The 26,833-nt window shown below is 37.5% G+C and overlaps 2 protein-coding genes across 6 annotated transcripts; both read right to left on the bottom strand.

Annotated features, from left to right (window-relative positions):
- Positions 1 to 355: 355 nt before the first annotated feature.
- Positions 356 to 17,542, bottom strand: LOC114292972 (serine/threonine-protein kinase SAPK8). Of its 3 annotated transcripts, XM_028236977.2 has the most exons (9): positions 17,206 to 17,542; positions 15,353 to 15,427; positions 15,159 to 15,260; positions 15,022 to 15,075; positions 14,806 to 14,898; positions 14,314 to 14,406; positions 1,698 to 1,802; positions 1,508 to 1,606; positions 356 to 894 (listed from the first exon to the last, which is right to left on the bottom strand). In XM_028236977.2, exons 1-9 carry the CDS (start codon positions 17,380 to 17,382, stop codon positions 622 to 624), a joined length of 1,071 nt encoding a protein of 356 aa, XP_028092778.2. In that variant the 5' UTR covers positions 17,383 to 17,542; the 3' UTR covers positions 356 to 621. The 3 variants fall into 3 exon arrangements, with proteins under 3 accessions (XP_028092778.2, XP_028092779.2, XP_028092780.2); XM_028236978.2 differs by lacking the exon at positions 14,314 to 14,406; XM_028236979.2 differs by lacking the exons at positions 1,508 to 1,606; positions 1,698 to 1,802.
- On the bottom strand, positions 6,023 to 11,714 carry LOC114310872 (uncharacterized). Of its 3 annotated transcripts, none has more exons than XM_082896081.1 (4): positions 7,932 to 11,714; positions 7,008 to 7,820; positions 6,792 to 6,910; positions 6,023 to 6,699 (listed from the first exon to the last, which is right to left on the bottom strand). In XM_082896081.1, the coding sequence occupies exons 1-2, from the start codon at positions 8,895 to 8,897 to the stop codon at positions 7,752 to 7,754; spliced, it is 1,035 nt and encodes a 344-aa protein (XP_082752207.1). In that variant the 5' UTR covers positions 8,898 to 11,714; the 3' UTR covers positions 6,023 to 6,699; positions 6,792 to 6,910; positions 7,008 to 7,751. The 3 variants fall into 3 exon arrangements, with proteins under 3 accessions (XP_082752207.1, XP_082752216.1, XP_082752222.1); XM_082896090.1 differs by having other exon boundaries at positions 7,932 to 11,709; XM_082896096.1 differs by having other exon boundaries at positions 9,925 to 11,709.
- Positions 17,543 to 26,833: the final 9,291 nt, after the last annotated feature.

Genomic DNA, 26,833 nt, shown 5'->3' with positions numbered 1-26,833 from the left:
AACTACATTAAAAATCATCATTGAGTCTTGTTAATGGTTCCCTTAAAATCCAACATTTTCTGCATGCAAGTGCAGTGGGTGACCATGGGGTTCTTGGCACATCGACCTCAATATATACAAGAGGGACTACTCTAAGCAGCCGGAAGAAGGCCCCAAAGTGTACTACCAAAAAAACAAAAAACACCCCAGAGAGAGAAAGAGGACTGGAGGAACTTATAGAAGAGCTCAGCACAACTGTTTACGGAGTAGAAATTTAAACAACACTGAAAGTTCTAACAGAGAAAATTTGGTAAAGAAGAGAGAGAGAGAGATCACAATCGAACAAAAAACACAATAAAATAAAATAAAAAATGACTTCGACGAAAGTAACGGGTTGTATATATTCTACTAGCAAAGGGATAAAACTCAACTTTCTTCCCTACAAAAGCACAATATATTATGCAGATTATGCAGATACCTTTAACAAGTGACTGACTAGATCTCATACCGTGGTCACTAGGATGTCTATGAGATATTCTATCATGCATTGTAAAGCTCAACTTTCATTACAAACCCGAGAGACCAGAATGTTCACTCATAGCTGAGGAAACTGATTTCTGAAGCTCCAGAAAGAAATTGTAATCAGACTGCATAGATGACCTCTCCACTGCTGTCGATATCAAGATCAGGATCTGAGTCCAAATCTTCCATGTCATCATCCATGTCCAGGTCTAGATCGTAAAGGCCAACTGGCGGTATGGTAGCCTCGGAAATTATTTGCATGATTGCATCAATGCTCTGCATGGGTTGATCAGGCTCTTCATACTGGTTGCTCATCGTCTTTTCGTCCATGAGGTCTGCAGGGAGGTTCTTTAGAAACCACTCGTTGTTCCTTATCTCAGGAATGGTGATCCTCTGTTGCATGTGTACATCAAATTGCATTAGGCTCATACAGCAACAAAACTAGACTAAATAATGAGGCTGCTCAAATCCATAGCATAAATATTTTAATAAATGGTGAAATACCCATAATGAATTAATGGATAAATTCCAATGATTATAATCCTGTATAACAAAGTGCACTACCATAACAGCTCTTGGTACAGATCCCTCATATATGTAATTAAGATTGTAATCATAGTCATAACAATATGCATGCTATGGCATGCTCTTCTCGAAGCAGAATTCAGAGTACAGGATTCTCATCCTACTGTGGCTGCGCTTACTCCCAATTCCACTTAGTTCTTAGGGCCTAAAAAACATTTTCTACAACCCTCAGCTATAGCCCTTCTAAGAGTCCAAAGCAACATGGAGGAAACATTCAAGCTTCAATTTTTTTTTCTGTTCCCAAGATGCTCCACTTCATGGAAAGAGGAGGAACATCTTCCCTCAGAATCCCCACACAACGCTTCAAAATAACAATCACCCTATCTTGAAAATCTTGGTTAAAACATGCACACAATTACATAGAGGATTGAAAAAAAAATATTAAACACGCCAAGTTTCTTGAAAATCTGAAATTACTAGCCTTTGTGGGGTCTTCAACAAAGATCCTCGAGATTAGGTGCCGACATTCGCGAGATATTTGGATATTATCTGGAATAGAATACTGGACTTGAAGAATTCTCTGCAGAAAAGTGAATGAAAATTTCTCGTGCTCAGTAAAATTACTCATACAAATAGTAGATACTGATGTCATGAAAGGTCCAAAGAAATACTTGTATTGTCTTCCGGAAGTCTTTTGGTTCATCAGGGTCCTCAAAAGGATATGAACCAACTAGCATCACATACAATGTCACACCGCAGGACCAAACATCTGCAATCTGAAATCGCAACGATGTATGAGACCCCAAAATTACAGGCTTCAATTCTTAGATATATTCTAATGAAGCAGCAAAACTACAGGGGAAATATCAAATAAGTCCTACTTTTCCAATGAAATTTCCATTTGCCTCCCATGTTTTATCTTCTCCTCCAAAACATGCTACAAGCAAACTTTCTCCTAATTCAATAATTGAAGCTAATGGAATGACATAAACCAATGCTTTACGCTGTGTTTGAATCATGGATTTGGATAGGGATTTGGAAAAGAAAACGGAAATGATGGGCGAAATGTGAATGAAATATAAGCAAGATTTGGAATAGGGGAAAATGTGGGTGAAATTTGAATGAAATATAAGCTAAATTTTTTTTCGATTTCCCTTTCCTTTTCCAAATCCATACCCAAATCCATGATCCAAAATCAAGAAAAGTTGCACATAACTGGAACAAAGACTAAAATAGGATAAAAAAGATTTGCAAGGAGTGTCCATGTAGTGTATTTAACAGTTGCCAAAATTGTGAAGTTGGGTAGAATTGAAACATGTAATCTCACCTACTGACTTAACGAAGGTAAATTGCTATTAGATGTCCACCTCAGACAAGTTCACATGCAAATCTAAGAGAGTAAAGCACCCATGACAAACATCTCAGCTAACATCTAAAGCAAATGAATAAAGACTTGCCAATTTCTTCCCAAAATTAACAGTGGAATGCTCTCTCTAAATTGAAGACATTTTAGTACAGCCTATCTGATAACAACAATAAAAGCATGCCTACTTCCTTCTTTGGTCGAGCTTACATTTTTGTTTTGTCATTAAATGATTACTATTCATGGCAATCAACTTATTATAAGTACTATGACATCATGTAAATTTAACAAAGCAAAAAAAAAAAAAAATTAGGCAAACTTGACTTTACTCCCCTGTGGTTTGGGTCGGGTGCGGTTTACTCCCCTGGCGTTTGGAAATAACCACATAACCCCCATGTGGTTATTGGACCAAAGCGCACATGTAACTTCTGTTAACAACAGTAGTAAATTGACTGTTATACCCTTATCTCTATCCTTTCATTTAAACTAAACTTATATATATGATATATATATATATATATTGTTCACAGTTCTAGAGTGAGAGAAGAGAGAGAACAACGACGAGGGGCCAACAATCAACAAACCTCAACAATCAATTTCACAAGTTTTTGATACCCAAAATTGCGGCTGAAATCTGTTGATTAAAAAAAAATCCAAAACAAAGAGAACAAAAGAGAAGAATTGATGTACCATCATAGAACTGATGCACCCACACCATGATCCATCCTTACTCCATCATCATCCATCCTTGGCCACCACCACTATAAGGCCAAATCAAACCCAAACACTTAGATGATATTGTTCGTGGGTTTGCAAATCTCACTCTTTCTCTCTCTAAATCATATTGTATATTATAGGAATGGTAAAACATTTTGTATTGATAAAAGATAAATCTTTGCCTCGTGGATTTGCAAATCTCACTCTTTCTCTCTCTACAGCATATTGTATATTATAAGAATGGTAAAACATCTTGTATTGATAAAAGATAAATCTTTGACTACCCAAACCCACTTTCATACCACAATATAGATAGAAACCATACGAATATGTGAATTAGAGAATCACAGATTAAGAAATCTATTTTCATGTGTAGAAAATGTATACATATATATATATATATATATATGTATAATATCAAACCCAGTTCACTGCCCAAATCCAAAACCATTTTTCTTGATCATGTGTACATATACATATACATATATACATATCAAACCCAATCCACTGCCAACCCCTCAACCCCCATCTTCTCCTGTGTCATTCTCTCTCTATTTGTATGTGCATATATGTGTATATATATATATGTAATTGATTTTCAGGGTAAGGGGGTATTTTTTGTAAATCTGAAGGTGAATGAGGGGTAATTTAGTCTTAAAAATTACGTTACTCTCCTTTTAGACGCATGAACCTCGCATTCCGTTAATTTAGATGGAAAAGCTGACGGTGTTCTTTGGTCCAGAAATCACATGGGGGTTATGTGGTTATTTCCAAATGTCAAGGGGGTAAACCGCACCTGGCCCAAACCACAGAGGGTAAAGTGAAGTTTGCCCAAAAAAAAAAACATAAAAGACATGGACTGTGTGAATCATGCTATAATAACATTCATGTGAGCCCCATGAACTAAAACAACCAAAAGCAAAAATGTCTGGTTAAGAAATTTCAGACGAAGAGTAAGAATATTAAAAAAAATTTAGTAGAGTAATTTTAATTTCAATTGCTTTATTTAATCATTGATTCATGCTTTGACTGGAAAATACAAAGACTTACGTGAGATGTGTTGAATGGCTTGATATACATAGGCCCATTCCCTAACAACTTAAGCTTTTGGATAATTTTGTATATTCAACTTATATTTGTTTACAAAGAGTTCATCAGTTTATATAGCCTTAAATCTATAACTGAAAAAAGAAATACAAAGTTCCTATTTACACCACAATCTTTCCTTATTCCTACGATACACAATCATGCCATATATACACAATCCTGCCATATATATAATATATTTTCACACCCCCACTCAAATTCAAGGTATTTTAGCAAAAAACACTGAGAGCTTGCTAAGAAGAAACTGAAACTGAGCGGTAGTGCGAGTTTTGGTGAAGAAGTCCGCAAGTTGCAAAGCCGAGAAGACAAAAGGAAGCGAGATAGAGCCAGACTACAGATGCTGTCGGACAAAGTGACAATCAATCTCAATGTGTTTCGTCCGTTCATAGAAGACAGTATTGTGGGTAATCTGAAGCACTGCGGTTGTTAGAATAGAGAGAGGTCAGAAAAGACTGAAGGACACCCAAATTAGAGAGAAGACAGCGAAGCCAAACAAGCTCAGCAATAGCATGAGCCATAGCATAATACTCAGCTTCAGCAGCAGAGTGAGCAACAACAGTTTGTTTCTTGCTTTTTCAAGAGATCAAGGAATTACCAAGAAGCATACAAAAACCAGTGGTGGACTTGCGATCATTAACATCACCAGCCCAATTAGAATTAGCATAGACCACCAAGTCTAAAGAGGAAGTAGAAGACAACAGTAAGCCCTGAAATATAGTACCCCGAAGATAGCGAAGAATGCAAACCAAAGCAGCCCAATAGATAGAGCGAGGAGCAGAAACGAATTGACTAACCACATGAACAACACATACAAGATCAGGGCAAATGACAATCAGATAAACTAAACAACCCACAAGCTCGCGATATAAAGTGGGATCAGCCAAAGGAACTCCATTAGTAAAGTAAGCTTCACATTAAGCTCAATAGGTGTATCAAAAACCTTAATATCAGTAAAACCAGCACAGTGAATGACCTCAATAGCATACTTAGCCTAAGACAGGAAATAGCCCTTTGGAGAAGAAGCAACCTCAACACCAAGAAAATACCGCAATGGACCCAGATCCTTCATTTCGAAGGTGCGAAAAAGATGCTGCTTAACCTCGGAGATAGCAGAAGAGTTAGAGCCAGTGATGATCATATCATCCACATATAGTAAGAGAGCAACAAAGCCAGCCGAGGTATGTCTCAGAAACAAAGCAAAGTCGAAAGCATAAGAATGAAATCCAAGCTCAGTAACAGTAGTCTGAAAGCAATCATACCAAGTACGGGGAGATTGCTTCAGACCATACAGAGCACGCCGAATGCGACAAACGTGTCCAGAGGAATGGGGAAGGCTAGGGGGAGGACACATATAAACCTCCTCAGTGAGATGACCATTAAGAAAAGCATTCTTAACATCCATCTGATAAAGAAGCCAAGAACGAACAGCAACGACAGAGATCAAAGTACGGACAGTAGTCATCTTGGCAACAGGAGCAAAGGCCTCCTCATAATCAATACCATACTCATGTGAGACACCTTTGGCAACCAGACGAGCTTTGTAGCGCTCAAGAAAACCATCAGAATGAGTCTTGACTTTGTAGACCCATTCGTAACCAACCAGATTCTAACCAACAGGCAAAGGAACCCAGTGTTTTTAAAGGCTCAAGACACACTAAGGCGCCGAAGGTCTCTTGGAGCCTAGGCGCAAGGCGAGGCGTGGGCTTTATTGAAGAAGGCGCACAGTATTCATAAAAAATAGAAAAATTAATATAGACTAATCATTCATAGTAGTAAGACAATTTTTAAAAAAATAAAAAGTAATCAAGATTCAAGACAAAATATAGAATAATTCTCAAAACCATGAAAGTGCATATTACATAACATTCCAATTTTCAAAGATCAAATAATCCACATTCAATAAAATAAAAACATAAACACTAAACATCCAAAACATAAATATCCAACAAATATTAATATATGTCTTAACACTTAAAAACATCAATATCAAAAGAAAGGATAGGTTAGGTCGGTGCCAGTCAATCATCATCCTCAACATCAATGGCAAGCAAACTATCATCTTCTTCTCCATCAGTTGATTTGTATCCCTCAACATCTTCCTCCTCTGTGTCATCTGAGCCTGCTTCCTCTTCATCTATTAATTGAAGTGGAGTCAATGTTGATGATTTAGATATCCTCGGTTGTGCCTTTGAGCGTGAACTTGTTGCTCTACTTGCATGGCTACTTTCTTCTACTCTAGAAGCTCTAGCAACAGTGGCCTACGTCAAGCCATCATCATCATCATCAAACACAGGCTCATTATCTTCATCTGATTCTCCATCCATCCTCCCAAGCAACCACTCATTGCTTTCATCAATATTTTGCAAAGATATGGGATCAAGAGTGTTGCGCATGTCATACCTAAATCTCAATGTTCTATTGTATTTGACATACACTAAGCCATTGAGACGTTGTTGTTCCAATCTATCTCTTTTCTTGCTATGAAGCTGCAAGTATTAAAAAGATATTAAATTCTATATAATGAGAATAAAAAATATTTGAATTGAACAAAAAATTAGGTAGAATGTTAAATACTCACATGTTTGAATACACTCCAATTTCGTTCACAACCCAATGAACTACATGTTAGGCTAAGGACTTTTATGGCAAAAGTTTGCAAGTTTGGAGTATAAGAATCATATGATGCCCACCAATCAGCTGCGATAATCCACTAGTTAGAAATAATTGTTACCAAGTATTAAGTTTTACTAAAAGTATTACTAAAAATAAACTCTATGAGTCTATAATTTATTACCTGGTGCTCTTGTATTTCTTTGCCTAATCGCAACAGCCTTGCCAAAAAGAATCTCAGCCTTCATATAAATACTCATCTCATTAGTGATCAAATCTTGAACAGTGACATCCAGGACCAACCTTTGCATGCATTCATAAAACCCATTCATCATTTCATGATCTCTTTGCACCTCTAACGCTTTTGGGTAAAAGAATTCTGGGTTAAGAAAATGCGCAGCTGCATGTAAAGGTCGATGCAATTGGACATCCCATCTTTTGTCAATGATTTCGAAGATTTCATTATACTTCTCTTCTTTATGATCAAATGAACTTGCAATGCATTCTTTTGCCCTATCCATTGCCTCATAAATGTATCCCATGGGAGGTTTCTTCTCGGTATCAACCAATCTAAGCACTTTGACAAGAGGACCCGAGACCTTAAGGGCAAACACAACAGTATTCCAAAATGAAGGCATCAACAAAGTTTGTGCCATTCTTTTACCTTGTGGCTCCTTTGCCCATTTGCTTGAGGTCCAGTCTTCGGAGGTGACCATCTTTCTCAAATTATTTTTTTGTTGATGCATCCTAGACAAAGTCAAAAAGGCGGTTGCAAATCAAGTTTTTGCAGGCTTGATCAAATTCTTCAAATTTGTATAGCGCCTCATCATGTTTAGCAACATAGGCCGATTGTAAATGTAGCCATGTACTGTAATACCCCTTTCAAATGTCTTTTTTAGTCTAGGTATCTTGAAAATGTCTTCTAACATCAAGTCCAAACAATGAGCAGCACATGGTCTCCAATACAAGTGTTCATACTTAGCTTCCAAAAACCTCCCTATAATGTAACAATAATGAAGAATTATTATTTTCAAGTTTTTAAATTTTAAATACAAAACAAACTATGAGTAAACAATTTTGATGTAAGGAATGAGGAAATATTCTTAACCGCCAACACATTAGCTGCAGCACTATCAGTGATAACTTGCACCACATTCTCTTTTCCAACTTTCTCCACAAACTTGTCTAGTAATTCAAATAGCTTTTGCCCATCCTTTGAATAGCTAGAAGCATTAACCGACTCAACAAACATGGTTCCTCTTGGATAATTAACTAAAAAGTTAATCAATGCCCTTCCTCTCTTATCAGTCCAACCATCAGCCATTATGGAACACCCGTATTTTGCACAATCCTCTTTATGATACTTCATCAAATCTTCAGTATGTTTCACTTCTTTTTTGAGTTGGGTAACCCGCACTTCATGGTAAGTCGGTGGCTTCATACCAGGACCATATTGGCCAATGGCTTCAATCATTGGTCCAAAACTCTCATAATTTACTATATTGAAAGGGATACCAACATCATACATCCACCTTGCAAATCTTTGCAGTGCCCGAGCTCTCATTTCTTTTTTGTAAGGATCATTTGCATTAATTTTTGTTTGTTTCCCTTTGGCTTGGTCTCTTCGATTTTTCACCACTGATTCAGGATTGGGTGTGAAGTAAACATCCATAGGCCCTTTTCTCTTTGGCATTTTTGATTTGGATTTGGATTTGGATGAACCTTGGCTACTACTTGTCAACTTGCAGTGTTGATTGACATTGATCTCAACGACATCATCATCTTCATCTTCATCTTCCATGTCCATGTCATCAAAATCAGGCAACATGTTCATTTCTTCTTTTTGTGTCTTTTTTTTGGACATGAACTCTCTAATCTCTTCTCTTACATGAGAAGTACACTTCGGGCAAGCAGTAACAGTCCTATAACCTCCCGCAAGGTGTTGTTTCACCCGATAAACACCTCCATTTGATACTTTACCACAAAAATTACACTCAAACTTGTTTACATTATTCTCCTCCACCAAATGGGCATATTGCCACGCCGGATCTTTTCTATTGCTTTCCGATGTCATTTTCTACTTAGTACTTACTACACAACACAAAAAATAAATAACAGAAAAACAATTTCAGTATAATGAATGTAATGTATGTTATGTGATGAATGAATAAATGTATGTAATGTATGAATCAATTTTCTATTTTTTTAATTAATGATGAATTAATTAATTAATGTACATTACATTCCATTACATTCATTCCTATGTTACATTATTTTTTCAAGAAAAACTTTGATCAATTTATTAATTCATCACATTAATAAATTGATTAACTTATGAATCAATTTATCAATTAATTAATCAATCAATTTTCTATTTTTTTTAATCACAACACATTAATCACAACACAATAAATTGATTAATTGATAAATTGATTAATCTTTATTAATCAATTAAATTCTTATTAATCACATTAATCACAACACATTAAATTCTTATTAATCACAACACATTAATCTTTTCTAATTAATTAATCAATTTTCTATTTTTTTAATTAACTTATGAATCAATTTATGAATTAATTAATGTTATGATTCAATGTATGTAATGTAATGAATGTATGTAATGTATGAAATTAACTTATGAATCAATTTTCTATTTTTTTAATTAATGATCAATTAATTAATTCAAGTATAATGATGAATCAATTTCAATATAATCATAATGAATGTAATGTAATGTATCTATTTTTTTTATTTATGTATGTATGAATTAATTTATTTATTTATGTAATAATCATAATGAATGTAATAATCATTAATGAAAAAAAAAATAAAGAAAAAGAAAGTCGAAAGAAGAAGAAAATTAATAATTGAAAAGAAGAAGAAAAGGAATGGACTGAACTGAAGGAAAAAAAATAGACTCAAATAATTGAAAAAAAAAAGAAAAGGAAAAAAAAAAAAAGAAGAAGCAAAATAAAAAAACTTGAAAAAAAAAACAAAGGACTGAACTGAAAGTCGAAGGAAAAAAAATAAATAAATATGAAAGTCGAACAACCAGTGTCGAAGACGAAGAAGAAGGAGAAGGGGAGAGAGAGTCGAACCTACGAAGCCAAAGTTGATCCAGTGTCGCAGTCGAAGTCCAGCTCTTGTGTCGCAGTCGTAGTCGCAGACCAAGTCCAGCTCCAGCAGCTCGAAGTCAATTGCAAGGCGAAAGAGGGAGAGACGACTTCGATTAGGGTTAATCTGAGTCCTATTTGACTCATATGGTACATGAGTTCTGATCCTCTGTGATTACGAGCCATTCGAAAGGTTCATCTGAGTCGCATTTGAGTCGTTAGATCAGATCTACAGATTAAACACTCAGTCGCGCCTAGGCGAGGGCCTTGCGCCTCTCTCGCCTTACTCAAGTCGCGGCTAAGGCGCTCGCCTGGCTCAAGTCGCCTCGCCTGGTACCTGTACAAGTGCAGATGGTACGCCTCGACTCGCCTCGCGCCTAGGCGCGACTTTGACAACACTGGAGGAACCAACTCCCAAGTACTAGTTTTCTATAAAGCAGACAACTCATCCTCCATAGCTTGAACCCAATGAGAATCCTGACAGGCCTCCTTATAAGACTGAGGTTCTGAAAAAGAGTGAATAACAGACAAAAAGTACGATAGAAAGTAGAAAAACATGTATTAGATCAACCCAACTTGTTTGGAAGATGACAAGCTCGAGTAAGATATTGGTGGGCAACAGGATCAGAGTCGTCAGATATAGGAGGATCAGCAATAGGGGTGGAGACAACCGGTGGAAGAGGAGCCTTGCGACGAGAATAAACTAACAACGGAAGAGGAGAAGAAACCGAAGAAGGAGAAGCAGCCAGAGGTGAAGCAGGAGGAGAAGATGGAACAAGTTCAGGAGGAACTGTGGAGATGTACTCATTAGATAAGACCTCAGAAGAAAAACAGATCAATATGAACCAAATCCTCTTTGGAAACTGGAGTGGTGAGAGGAGGAAGCTAAAAGTAAGGTAGACGTTCAAAAAAGGTAACATGGCGGAAGACATAAAGGCGACCGGAAACAGGGTCATAACAGCGATAACCTTTCTAAGTGAGACTATAACCCAAAAAGGCACATAGGACAGACCGGGCACTAAGTTTGGTCCTATCTTTACGGGGTAAAAGGACAAAACAAGCAGACCCAAATACACAAAGGAAAGAGTAATTAGGAAATTGAGAAAACAAAGCCTTATAAGGAGACTGACCAGAAAGAAAGGGGGTAGGCATACGGTTGAGAAGAAAAGCAACAGTAAGAACTGACTCACCCCAAAACGGAGCCGGAACAAAAGTAGAGAGAAGGAGAAACCTAGCTGTCTTAAAGAGATGACGGCGTTTACGCACAGCTCGACCATTTTGAACAGGTGTATCAGTACAAGAAGTTTGGTGAATGATACCCAATTTGGCCAAATATTCACAGAATTCAGTTTTAAAGTATTTCCCACCCAAGTCAGACCACAACAATTTAATAGTAGATCCAAACTGTGTATTGACCATACACTGGAAAGTACGGTATATCTGGTACAAGTCAGACTTATGAGTCATAAGATAAACCTAAGTGTAACGGGTGCAGTCATTAACAAATGACACATAATATGCAGAACCCCCTTTGGTAAGAACAGGAAAAGGGCCCCAAATATCGGTATGAACTAAAGCAAATGGTTTATCAGATGTAGAAGTATTTTTATGAAAAAGTAAGGCTGTCATTTTGGCAAGTTTACACACCCCGACATTCAGTAAGTTCACTAGGAGAAACTTTACCCAATATACCAGACTGAGCTAAAGACCGTAAACGATCAGCAGACAAATGCCCTAATCTAGAATGCCACAAGTAAAAAGGACTAGACAAAGAATCTAACTGCGAAGAGAAAAAGGCAGTTAGAGAGGTTGCCATCGGCAGATGCAAGCTTTCCATCATATAGAGGTCTCCAACTCTACGGCCGACCCCAATCTGCTGCTTAGACATCCGATCCTGCACAGAATAGATAGAAGAAGAAAAAATAACATCAAAACCAGAGGTATTAAGTTGACTGACAGATAATTGAGGAACATAAAGGACAGATGCAATAAAGACAACAAACATAGCAGACGGTAGGATAGACTCAACAGACATAACAAACATACCAGGCCCATTAGCAGCATTGACGATAATAGGAAAGGAAGGAAGAGTACAATTTTGAAGTAAAAAGAGATGGGGAGTCATATGATGAGGGACACCAGAGTCAAAAAGCCAAATAGATGGAGAAATACCTGAAGAAAACTCAAGCAAACCTGAATAAAGAGAGGAAACAATGGAGGCAAACATGGATGGCTGGAAGGTTAACAACATATGTTGAAGCTGACTAATCTGAGCAGTCAAGAAAGCCAAGTCAAGATCAAGAGCTGGAGCAGATGCAGTAGAACCGGCGGGAGGCCGAACAGTACTTAGAGGAGGAGCAGAGAACTTGATTGAAAACTGCTGAGAAGATGAGGCAGACACAGGCGAAACAGACAAACATCCCTTCTTGGAACAATTTCTGTTAACAGAAAGTACACTCATCAGAAGCCAGAGACATAGTAATCAGAAAACTGAGGGGTTCAAGTACAATCAAACAAAAATAGCCAAACCAGGGTTCAAGTGTAATACTCAAAATCTAAGGGGTTGAATTGTAGTAAACCCAAAACAAAACAAAATGGCCAACTAGGGGTCGAAGGGTAATAACAAGAAACTTAAAGGAGGTTCAAGTGTAATAAATTGAGAACTGGTGGGTGAAAACAAAATAACCAGAATATCAAACCACTGAGTGGGAGAACACCAGTGGTACTCTTGATCAATACTCAGTGCAAGAAAACCAAGCTCCACATAGAGACCTTGGGACAATCAAAGGACCTTCACAACTTCAAACCAAAGAACCAGAGAGAGACAGAGGAATCACCAACCAGAGTCAGCGAGAGAGAGAGAGATGTCATGAGTATGAACCAGTTGGGTCGCGAACTTAGATAAGTCGTACAAGCCAGACGAATCAAGGGATCGAAGCAGATGACCCAATGATGAATCAGACAAACCAGACGAGAGGGAGCAGACGATCGGTCGAACGAAGCAGATGACCCAAACAAACCAGACGAAGAAAGGAACAGAGAACTCGATTGAATCAGAGATCAAAACCAGAGAGATATTCGTGTTGGCTGCTAGGGTTTCAAACCAAGCTCTGATACCATGTAAGTTTTCTGAATAATTCTGTATATTCAACTTGTATTTGTTTACGAAGAGTTCATCAGTTTTTATAGCCCTAAATCTATAACTAAAAAAGGAAATACAAAGTTCCTTTGTACACCACAATCTTTCATAATTCCTACGATACACAATCATGCCATATATACAATATATTCTCACAACGGGTTCAAGTCTCATTGGTCCCTGTTTTCATTCTTTCTTCTCTCGATTGCATTAAAAAAATCTCTCTATTTATGTTTGTTTGCATCTCCACGAGCAAGATGGGTTTGCACATGAGGGAGGGTGATGAATAATTTGATATACATTGTTGGATTCATTTCCTAACAACTTAAGCTTTGGGGATAACTGGTGACTTAACAAGATGTCCCTTGCATTTCTCAATACCTCTATCCTATAGAAATCCACAATATCAAGAAAACCCATCCCCAACCACATGATATATGCCGCATCATGTGAAGTACCTCTAACAGTGAACTTAACACCCAAGCTGCTTACAAACTTTTAGCCAGTTCTATCGACGACCATACAGATCGGAGGTGGCTCTAGAAATTAGTAATACCCTAAAAGCTGAAGTATATCTTATTCAGAACTCAACATGGTAGACTGGTAACTAACCAGATGAGAATTGGCAGGAAAGTAGACTGATGATACCTAACCTAAATGCAGGTAACAAGTGAAAATCAAGTCCCCTCTACACAGCAGGGAATGTCCTAAAGCCCGTGAAATTAGGGTTCACTTCAACAAACCTATAAATGAAACGACTAAACCCCTGGTCCAGAAGCTTACTCAAAACCTTCAAGATAGTAGCAGTTTTTTGGGGTGTTCCAAAGAAGCAGTGCATTTAACATCCCCAGGAATTCCCTGTTTGTGATTATACTCTGGCATATAAGAAGCTTAGAAACAAGACAAGTTTTTGAAAATGATGATATGGATTTGCAAAGGATTGTCAATGCATTATAAACTATGCCACTGAGATAAAGGAGACTTTCAAAACTGATAAGCTGCAGGGTTTCTAAACCCAGCAGAAAAGGGGAGAGAGACAAGAAAAAGAACAAAAATAAGTATATCAGTAGATAAAATGAGTACCACTTGAAAGTATGCCATCTAAATCATTATTAAATTATTCCGAGGAACAAATTATTGTACTTCTTGCAGTGAAGCTAAAGCGGCATGGTAGGATTTTGTCAAATAATGCAAAATTCCCACTGGATTTACATAAACATAATAACCGGTTTTACCTTGCCATCATATTCCTGCCTAAGTAACACTTCTGGAGCAATGTATGCAGGAGTTCCCACCGTTGATTTTGGTTGTGAATGCAAAACAGAAGACTGAGGGGGCGGAAAAACAATCCACGGTCAGATAAACACAGATAATAATTGATCCAGACTGCATATACGAAGAAAAGGGTGATTTTCAGTTCAATGGTACAACAAGCATAAGTTTCATGATGATACAGAGGCGCCAAAGTTACCAAATTCTTCACAAACAAGATATCAAAATATAAAATCAAATCCCATCAAAACCACCAGAAGGGAAGACTAGTAGACACACACAGGAATTCCTACACAAGTTCCTTGACACACGCTAAATCAGAAACTTCTTTTACTCAATGCTGATGTGCATCAGAAAACTTCTATATTCAATTGAGATCCACATTCCAGGAACTACATAATATAAGGACATAAAAAGCAACACAGAGAACAAGGATGAGCAAAACCCAATAGTACCTTGGAGTACCCAAAGTCACAGATCTTCAAACGAGGAGCGGGACTGCCATCCAATAAAGTGTTTTCCAACTTCAAATCCCGGTGACACACTTGCTTCATCAATAAAAAAGGTGCAAGCAATACATATAAACTATCCAGTTTGTATCCCCGGGATCCAAAATAAAGTATCAAATAATTAAATAACGGCACTTTAAAACAAAAAGAATATTTGCATACCATTGTGTGACAATAGCTAACTCCAGATATTAGTTGTTGAAAAAAGAAGCGAGCCTGCAGCAGACACTAGGATAAACAACCATAGCAACATTTATCAGAGAAAAAGGATCTCCAAGTATAAAACGTGAATAAACAACCTCATCCTCACTAAAGCGCCCTGCATTGCGAATTCGTTCAAAAAGCTCTCCTCCGGCTGCATACTCCATCACAATAGCTAGATGGGTTTGTGTCAATATGACCTAGAGCACAAATTTTATCAGAGTAATGATCAGTTACGCCACAACACCCTATGATAGACAAAATAAACGAGAAAATAAGAAAATGAGCAAACCTCTTTAAACCGGACAATGTTTGGGTGTCTCAAAGACCTATGATTTATGATTTCCCTTTGGACATTTTCATCTATCTGCAACATGGAAAACCTGACTGAGAAAGAAATGCCTAAGATTTGAAATTCTTATCTCAAAAGCAATTCCCAAGACTTAAATGTGAGTGAGAGTGAGTATAGGTTATATGTGCAAGTGTGTGTGGCCTGATTGTATAATCTTGAACAGCCCAACCATAAAGCCACCTTGCTCTAGTTTAAACTTTATCCACCACTAAGAAGCATGGGCACGAACATGACACTGACATGAAAATTTTCAAAAAAATATAAAACTCAACACGTACGGGACATTTGCAAAAATATATAATTTTATATATTTATTATATCATATACATGAATATCTAAGTTAATAAATTTTAAAGTTTAAAAGAGGAGAATAAGTATAAATTTATATTGTATTTGTTTTATTCAAACTTGAAATGTGTTTCCAAATGTTGGGAAGTGTCCAGAGAGTATTGTGTTGGTGTCTAATATGTCTGTGCTTCTTAGATCCACCATATAAGCATTCCTACCTCACAACATGTGATGTAGTACCTAATATTTTTGAGGGAAAAGTGCATTTAAATGGGAATAGTTCAAGGGAATAGCACTTTCATGGAGGTGCAAATGAAAGTTGTGGCATGGGACACAACTCTCATTTGCTCCAACTTACAAATGAAAGTGCAATTGCTTTGAGTTGTTCCAGCTTAAATGCAATTTTCCCTATTTTTATCCTTATAGTTAGTTGAGTTATGTTATGGTGCACATTTGCATGTCCCACTGAATTTAGATTGTTGGCCCGCACTTTCTGTGGAATCTGAAAGATCAATTCTATTATATAAAGTGTGGCCATTAAGAAAATACAGGATCTCGCCAAATTTCCATCACATGATCATTTTTAGGTTTCCTTGAAAAAACAATAAAAACTAAAATTACTTGTTTGACAGCTAAAATCTTTCATAATTCCTCAATTTAAGAAAAATATATTCCTACCTTGAAATGCTAATACAATATCAGTAGGGTCACTAAATTTTCATGGAACATCCAAACACACCCTTAAGATGCAGACAGTTGTGCTACACCTCACTGTATCAACTTTCATCTTTCTGTCAGTTTAATTGCTTGTGAACATAGTACATGCAGCGACTAGTGAAATGTAGCCAGTCATCAAATTAGAAGAATTCCAGTTACCATTCAATTTTATATAATATCCAATTATCACGAAGAAATTGTTATCACACCGTCACGGCTAAAATGTAGAACAAAAAGTTCAAGTAGAACATATACATGAATCATATATATTTACATATATATGCTAAGCTTCAAAGGTGAATTCACACACTTCAATTTGTTGTTGCTTTGCTTCTTCCTTAAAACCCAACAAATTTCAGCCCTGCCACTTTTTTTCTTTTTCTTTTTCTTTTTCGTTTTTTTTTTATTTTTTTTGAGGGGGTTACTTTTTTCCTTAATGAAAATTGACAGCTTTCAAGCTTTCCATGAAAACTAAGTGGAGTGCAAGGCTAACCCTCTTATTTATTACAAACTTTGATCCATCCCCAATCCCTAAATGGATAAATCAAAATCCGCAGTGGATATTCCAGGTTCCCATAACTAAAATACTGCACACACACACACACAAAAAAAAAAAAGAAGGTTCCGCATATATTTGGCAATTAAGAACGGAAACTCCAAACTCACAACAGCATTAAATATTTGCAAAGCCCTAACATAATTAGTAAATAAAATCATAAAATTAATTCCAAAAACGTCAAGCTAATCAACCAGCACAAACAAGAAGCCGATCGAATTCAGAAAGTGACCTTATCGCCTCGCTCGATGTACTTGACGGCGACGAGGTCCTTGGTCTGCTTGTCCCTCATGAGCCTAGCGACGCCGAAGTTGCCGGAGCCGATATCTCTGACGAAGTCGAAGCGGTCGCTGTCGTGCATGATCGGCATGTCCATGCCTGCCCCAACCGTGATCGCCGCTCGATCCATTCTCGCGGTTCTCCCAATCCCAACTACACCGTCGAATCTCCGGTGAGCCGATCAGAGTTGTAGAGAAGAAGAAATCGGTATGGAATATGTCGGCCTAGCCGTTGCTTTTGCGGTCGGCGACTGATTAGTATGTTTAAGTTTTGTGGATTAAGTTTTTTTAAAATTTTATTTTTTTGATTTTACGTTTTTTTTTTATGTTTTTAATAAATATTTTTAAAATTTTAAATATTTATTTTATTTTTTTAGATATATTTTATTTAGATATATTTAAAAAATAAAAAAAAATTATGAAAAAACTAATAAATATATAAAAATATAAAAAATATATTAAATTCTTGTATTTTTTTATATTTTTAGTATTTGGTGAATTTTTAAAAGATTTTTTTAATAATTTTTTTATTTTTTAGATGTATTTATGTTAAGTGTGTCTAAGAAGTAAAAAATTTATTGAAAATATTAAAAATTTTAATAAAAATAAAAAAATATAAATAATAAAAAAGTAAAATTTTTTGAAAAATATTTTTTGAGAAGTGAAAACAGAGGTGAGATCTGCGGGAGTTGCAGCAATGGAATAGCTGATGCTGACATTTTGCGGGAAGAGGGACGGCGTCGTTCGGGATAGGTGGGAACGGAAACGACGACGTTGGTAGTGTGATTGACACTGGTGTGGTGTGGTGTGGTGTGTGTCCTGGTTTTTGTCCTCTTGATTTGTGTAATGACGGAAATAACCTTCCTGTTTTTGGATAATTTTGGACGGCAGTCACGATGGTTGGTAAAAGTCCAGCACACCACAGTCCCTACCAAACGTGGCATCAATTCGAAAAATAAAAATATTAATAAAAACAAAATTATTAGTAATAAATCTATCAAATCACTCAGAATTAAAATTAAAAAAAAATGAAAAATTATTAAAAATCTCAAATATTTTATCAAATATTTTATATAAACGTGAGACACATATCATATGAATCTCATATAAATTATATATTTATATAAATATTTGATAAAATATGTTAAAAAAATTCGAAAGTTAAAATAAGTTAATTAACTGGTGTGTTCAGGAAAACTTATCAGCCGCCTGCATCTTATACAAAAATATTGACCTTCCACTCTTTATCTTACAAAAATGTAAAAGTACCAAAATACCATCAAATCTAACCATCATAAATAAATGAAAATGGGGCATAAGCGTAATAATGGCGTATATTTTGGACAATTGACAACCACTACATTGTCAAATCATGAACAAAACCTTGGAACTAAGGAAAGTGAGTCCGGATGATTCTAAAGCCATGTTGCCAAAATAAGAAATGAACGGATGATGGAGAAAATGATTGAGTCCTCCTAAGGAGTACCAAATACATTGATCATCAGTGTCAATAACGTAAAACTTTCGGATCATGCAACTTCTTGATTGTTGTTTTAATGGGAGAGAGTCAGTATGAAAAAAATATACGTTGTTTTTGTTATATCATATCCTATATATATCTCATATATTATATCAGATATATAGGATAAATATTTCATCTATCCATATCATGATAGATATATATATCATGAGTGGATCCAAATAAGTTTTGAATTCAAATTCAAACTTATATGGATAAAGTTAATGAGTCATGCCATATAGGCGCCCAATTTCTAACATCTCCCGTTCGCACATGAGTTGACATAACACTGCCACATCTTTATCTCAATCTCCTCAAAAATGAACAATCTCATACTAGCCAATGCACCGTGCGATCGCTGAGAACACCTGTATGTGGGAGCTCTATACTAGAAACTCAATATGAGTCAGTATAGAGACATCAACCCAAAATGAACAGAAATAGTATCTCATTTATCCAGACCCATCTAGCTACATCGGTCCAAAAACATCTCTAAACCCTCAAAGAGCATGTTTGACTCTCCTAGGTCTCGCATTATATTCACACCCAATTAGCACCCAATAGAAAGCAATGTGAGTTGTCGACAGTGAATATAAAGTAGAGATGTAGAACTAGATGATCTTCCCTTCACCCTCATATAATTTAATTTGAAATTGACCGCTTTCCCAGTAATGTCCCTTAAAGCCGAATCATACATGACCGCAGGCAACATACCAAAGTAACTGAACATCAACTACTCATCTTATGACATAGTCAAATGTCACAAAAGGCACAAAGTGAATTCATTTAGGGAAAAATGGCTTTTAGGAATCACACGGTGAAGAAGTAGGGATCCATTCTTTCACCTCACTAACAAGTCGATAAGCACATGCAGTACGAATGCATGTTATAGTGGAGTAACTCTTCCAAAAAGTGATGTTAAACTCACACACCATACAGATCTTAGTCTAGTCACTCTTAAGCGCACAAGTCGCTTCCCAGCGTCTAACTTGAATTCTCTATTTGCTCACCTCTTAGGCATCAAATGAAATCTCGCATCTGGCTATCCATACAAGCACATCATGGAAAAGTGAGTACCCTTATATCCATAGTCAGTCTCTAACAAGACCTCATCTTGGCTCCAACCAAGGCGACATAGCTAGTGGATAATTTTAGCTTCTTTATTTGCTCCAAATACAATAAGCCACTAGTCTCATCCTTGCTTGCTACCAAGCGCTAAGGGCGATTGCTCGTGTGAGTGAGCCAATCTTGCCTGCTAACATCAATTTACTTATTCTGTGTATGTTAATTCACGAACTATTGCAAAAAGTAGTAAACATAAATGTGTAATAGAAACAAATATGAATACTAATGGCATAAATATCTCCAAAAAATATATGAGTGCAATTGAATACACACACATACATATATATATATATATATATATATATCACCACCTACGTAGTCCTAAAGCCCTAACATGAGTAAGATAAACATCTCTAGCAATGGGCTTAGTCAAAGGGTCCGCAACCATGAGACTCGTAGGGATGTGCTCCAAGATCACTTCTTTCTGCGCCACAATGTCTCTAATAAAGTTGAACCTCACATCAATGTGTTTGGTTCTGCCGTGGTATTTAGAATCCTTAGCGTAAGCGAGTGCAGCCATGCTGTCACAATGGATAGTCACAGGGTCTGAAGTGTGTGTGACAACATCCAAATGTTGAAGGAATCTCCTTAACCAAACGGCTTCCTGAACGGCAGATGAACAAGCCACAAACTCAGCCTCCATAGTCGATAAGGCGATACAGGATTGCTTCTTATTGCTCCAAGAAATAGCACAATCGCTAAGCATGAAAGCATATCCTGAAGTAGACTTACGATCATCTAAGTCTCCTCCCCAGCCAGCATCACAATAGCCAACTAGATGTAGATCTGAACTTTGGTAGCAAAGTTTGTAATTTGCAGTCCCTCTAAGATATCGTAATATCCTCTTAACTGCTTTCCAATGAGCTGGTCCTGGGTTAGATTGGTAACGACTTACCAATCCGACTGCATAACAAATGTCAGGGCGTATACACATCATAGCATACATCAAGCTTCCAATAGCATTTACATAGGGAACACGAGCCATCTGTTCATTCTCTTCTAGAGTCTTAGGACCCATATTAAGGCTTAGGCTCTCGACTTTCGCAACAAGAGTGTCAATGGGTTTGCAACTCTATATCTGGAATCGCTCTAGGATAGTCTTAATGTAAGTCTCTTGAGACAAACCAAGAAGTCTCCTAGAGCGATCCCTAAGGATCTTAACACCGAGCACATAGCTCACTTCACCTATGTCTTTCATCTCAAATGTAGAGAACAACCACCTTTTAGTGGCGACAATCATCTCCTTGTCATTTCCAGCCAATAATATGCCATCTACATATAATGACAATATCAGAAAAATGTCCTTGGACAGCTTAACGTACACACAGTGATCTTCATCGATCATCGTAAACCCATTAGAAACAATGGCTCGATGAAATCTTAGATCTCACTGTCTGGATGATTGCTTTAAGCCATAAATAGATCGTTGAAGCTTGCAAACTTTACGCTCCTGACCTACTACCACAAAGCCTTCTGGTTGATCCATATAAATCTCTTCATCCAACTCTCCATTGAGAAATGCAGTCTTAACGTTCATCTGATATAGCTCTAAGTCCAACTGAGCTACTATGGCCAGAATTAGGCAAATAGAGGCAAACCTTACAACCGGTGAAAAAGTTTCCTCATAGTCCACACCCTCTCGTTGGGTGTAACCTTTCGCCACTAGACGAGCCTTATACCTTTCTATGGAACTATCCACTTTGCACTTGATTTTGAGAACCCATTTGTTCCCAATAGTCTTGCGCCCTGGTAGCAAATCAACCAAGTCCCCGACATGATTTTTCTTCATCCATTGCAGTACTCCGTTCTTTACTAGCAGGGGATGAGAGAGCCTCTTTGAGATTCTTAAGCTCCATCTTATCACTCGGAGCAATCATGAATGCTTTCCCTTCAATCTCAAAACGACAACGGGGAATAGCTCCACGTTTGCTTCTACGTAGTTGAGAATCCTGAGAATCCTCGTCCATTGGATCTAATCCATGGCAGGTAGATCACTCCCACTGTACCTAGGAGCTTGAGGGATTATCTCCCCATTCTCTACTAGGCTACTAGGTACGCCTTCAAGTAGATCCTCCATCTCATAGAGTTCTACTTCTCTAGTTACCTCACCTCTGCTAGGGAAATCCTCCTCTAGGAAATCCACATCTCGTGACTCAATTTCAGTCACACTTCCATCCGGATGCTCCATAATAAACGCATAGCCCTTAGAATGTTCACTATAGCGAATGAAAATACACTTCTTTCCTCTAAGGCCCAACTTCCCAAACTTATGAGAAGTGTTGTGTATGTAAGCTGCCGAACCCCAAGGCCGCAAATTGCCCAAGTCAGGCTTTTTGCCAGTCCACATCTCATATGGGGTGGAAAGAACTGATTTGGAGGGCACACAGTAAAGGATGTAGGCAACAGTCAACAAAGCATCTCTCCAATAAGAAATGGGAAGATTAGCTTGCGCCATCATTGATCTAACCATGTCAAACAATGTGTGATTCCTTCTCTCCGCTACACCATTTTGCTGCGGAGTCCTAGGAATTGTCAATTGCCTGATAACTCCTTTTTCCTCACAGAGCACTTTAAATTGCTCAAATAGATACTCGCGCCCCCGGTCAGTCCTTAGAGCCCTAATGCTCTTGTCTAATTGATTCTCAACCTCATTAACATACCGTCTAAAGTAATCCAATGCTTTTGACTTGTGAGAAATCAAATAGACATGACCAAAACGCGTGCAATCATCTATAAATGTGATGAAATAAGGGGCTCTATGTCTTGCCCTCACGTTCATTGGTCCACATATATCAAAATGAATAAGTTGTAATGGGATAGATGCTCTTATGGCTTTCCCAAATGGTTTCCTTGTTGCCTTTCTAGCAAGACAGTACGCACAAGTAGGCAAAGTGACTCTAGTAAGTGGGCCTAAAAGACCTTCTCTAGCCAATCTAGTCATCCTGTCTTGCCCTATGTGGCCTAATCTAGCATGCCATCTCATAGAATCATTATCACAAAAAGATGCAATATTAGAAACAGAGCCATTGGCATTTTTATTAAAACTAGAATCATCCACATCCAAAACTAAAAAAGCATCTGAAAGATAACCAAAACCATAAAAAATTGTTCCCAAATAAATGCTAACACCATTATTCTCAAAACAAAAGCTAAAACCAAGGCTCATCATGCTAATAACTGAAACTAAGTTTCACCGAATATCCAGAGCATAAAGAACATCATGAAGATACAAGGTGCGCCCTCGTCGCATTTCCAGCTTGTATGTGCCAATACCAAGCACCTCCACACTGGACTTGTTCCCCATGTAAACTTTTCTGCTCCCAGCAGGTACTCGGCGATACTCAACGAACCCTACTATGTCCTTCGCGATGTGGTCTGTTGCTCCGGAATCTACAACCTAAAAATGAGGAGAATGAGTAATTAATGCTTGATTAGAAACAAAGCATTGAATACGAGAAATTAAGTAAAGAAGTACCTTCTTCTGCTTAGGGCAATCCCGAGCAAAGTGTCCTTCTTTGTTACAATTAAAGGATGTCAATTTAGTCTTTACCTTCTTGCCACATCTCTTGCCCCTACGTTTGAAATTTCTAGTGCCATTGGGCTTTAGCGCAACTGGTGTTTGCTTCTTAAGGGAACCTTTTGCTTTTCCATATTTGAACTGAGAAGTCCTACGTGAGCTCGACACAACCAGCATAGCAGAACTATCAGACTTAGCCGCCTCAAGGCGCTCAGCCTCTAACTCCAAATGACGCGATATGTCTTCGAATGTTTTCACACTCTCATTATGCATCATGTTCTGCTTCATCTGCTCCCAAGAATTTGGCAGAGAGCGAATCACAACAACAGCTTGTACTTGCTGTTCTTGAGTCAAATTGTGCCCAGCAGTTGTAAGCTCACGTATCATGGCTGACATGACCCTTAAATGCTGCTTCATCGAGTGATGCACCCTTTTCTGATTGGAGTCAAACTTCATAGTCAGCCCACGTAGCTATGCCAAAGAGGTAATACCAAACTTTTGCTTAAGAGCTTCCCACATCTCAAATGCAATCGGGCAATGCTCAAACTCACTAATCAAGTCGTTGTGCATGCTGCTCAACATAGTAAAGCGCGCACACCGATCTTTGTTACGCCAAGTCTGAAAGACTTCAAGATCACAACGATGTTAAGCTGTATTGCCCTGCTCTAGCTCAACCATCACTTGTTCAAGTGTGGTTAACACTTCTTGCTCATTGAGGAGGTATTGGATCTTACGGCGCCATATGTCATAATTGTCATCATCCAATTTCTCTCCTTTAGTTAAGTCTGCCAACACTGTCTTAGCAGCCATTTTTACATACAGAGTAAACAAATGCGCAGGGGATATTATGTAAATCAAAGTATAACGCAGCGGGTAAAAAATTTAGATCATACCTTTAGGTGATAGAACCTGAAGCAAGGAATCTCGTGGGTAAATCACGTGCTTTTAAAATGCGAACAACGAACACCCCGCAGTGGTGTGATACTACAATATGAGTATCACCCACACAAGTCACAGTACAAAAAGCTTGATTGTTGTTTTTAATGAAAGAGAGTAAGTATAGGAAAAACATACGTTGTTTCATATATCTATATCTCATATATCATATCAGATATATAGGATAAATATATCATCTAACCATATCAGTTAATATGACAGATATAGATATCATGACTGGATCCAAATAAGTTTTAAATTCAAATTCAAACTTACATGGATAAGATTCAAAAAGTTCAAAGGGTCATGCCACATGGGCGCCCAATTTCTAACATCTCCCACTAGCACATGAGTTGGCATGACACTGCCACATATCTATCTCAATCTCCCCAAAAAATGAACAATCTCATACTAGCCAATGCACCGTGCGACCGCTGAGAACACCTGTATGTGGGAGCTCTATACTAGAAACTCAATATGAGTCAGCATAGAGACATCAACCCAAAATGAACAGAAATAGTGTCTCATGTACCCAGACCCATCTAGCTACATCGGTCCAAAAGCATCTCTAATCCCTCAAAGAGCATGTTTGACTCTCCTAGGTCCCGCATTATATTCATACCCAATTAGCACCCCATAAAGAGTGATGTGAGTTGTCGACAGTGAATATAGAGCAGAGATGTAGAACTGGATGATCTTCCCTTCACCCTCATATCATTTAATTTGAAATTGACCGCTTTCCCAGTAATGTCCCTTAAAGTCGAATCATACATGACCACAGGCAACATACCAAAGTAGCTGAACATCAACTCCTCATCTTATGACATAGTCAAAAGTCACAAAAGGATATATAAATGAAAGTCATATTAATAATGACACGTAAGACTCACACGGTGAGGAAACAGGGATCCATTCTCTCACCTCATTATTCGTCGCCAAGTACATATAGTATAAATACATGTTACGGTGGAGTAACTCTTCCAAAAAAAAGTGACGTCATATTCGATACACCGTACAGATCTTAGTCTAGTCGCTTTCTAGCGCCTAATTCGAATTCTCTATTTGCTCACCTTCCAGGCGCCAAATGAGATCTCGCATCTAGCAAATCATAACAAGCACAACATGAAAAGTGGGTACTAACATCCATGTTTGGTCCTTAACATAACCTCATATTGGTTGTAACCAATGCGACATACATAGTGGATAATTTAAGCCTCTCTTAGCTCTAAATAAAAATAAACCACTAGTCTCATCCTTACTCGCTCCCAAGCGTTAAGGGTGATTGCTCGTGTGAGTGCGCCAATCTTGTCTGCTGACATCATCATTTGCTAACCATTATGACACAAACCATAATAGTGTCAACATTCCATCATCTCACAACAAATAAGTGATCGATTTTAAAAAACACAACCACAATCTACGCAATTCTAAATTCCAAGCATAAGCCTTATCAGCACCTCTTGCGATAAGCATATACAACGAAATCCTCCATGTGCGCCTCACATGAAGTGGTTCAAGATCACTACCTCTTGCGCAATTACCTCTCTAAAGATATTTTGGTGACCAATTTGTGTTCATTCAAGATGTGCCCAACTAGCGTAGAGAATCTTACAAGGAGCAAATTAATATACAGTAGTAAAGCATTCTATCCACCGTCTAATGAGCAAGGTCAATGTCTAAACTACTTAGTTGACCATTTACCAAAGATAACATTTATCATGCCGAATACGCCCACATAGCGTACTTTAGGCTCCCACAACAAAAAAATATCAAGGAATATAGGTCATCTGTTTCTCCCAAAGACAATCCGAAAATTCACTTAATAGCTAAGGCTCTGACTTTTACCGATAGGTAAGTCAATGAGTTTGTAATTTTGCATCTAGAATCATTCTAGGATATTCCTTATGTAAGTCATTAAAGACAAACCGGGAATTCTTCCAAAACAATCCCTAAGGATCGTACATCTGAGCATATAAATTACATCACCCATGTCCATCATATCTAGAACAGAGGATTGCCCACCCTAGGTGGCGACAACCTTATAAAGACTTAGGCTATGATTGACATAAGTTCGGAATATTGATTTGTGAACATTGTGACCCAACTTCCCGTCAATAACGTAAAACTTTCAGATCATGCGACTTTCAGACACTACAGACCCAACAGTAACACCTTGACTCCGTCCACGACACGAACATTCTAACAATTCACGGTTAATAACCACTTGGGCAAGTCAATTGAAATGGCTGGAGTACCCGCGACGACGACGTTTCGAGTCGTTTATGTATAGAGGTCTGGTTTTGGAGCAGGGCCACACAATTTGGCATATACTCGTATGGCTTCCCTATATTCGATTTGAACTCTAAGGTTTGGTTTGGAAATTGGATTGATTTTTTGATTTTTTAATTTTTTTGATTATTTTAGTTTGAGATTAAAAAGTTTAGTTTGGAAAAGATTTTTTATTTTTTGACTTTTTTGATTTTTT

This window comes from Camellia sinensis, chromosome 1 (genome assembly GCF_055761805.1).
Source record: "Camellia sinensis isolate YWXY chromosome 1, ASM5576180v1, whole genome shotgun sequence".
Classification (NCBI taxonomy): domain Eukaryota; kingdom Viridiplantae; phylum Streptophyta; class Magnoliopsida; order Ericales; family Theaceae; genus Camellia; species Camellia sinensis.
Note: the sequence above shows the minus strand (reverse complement) of the source record. Positions and strands in the feature narration are given on the sequence as shown.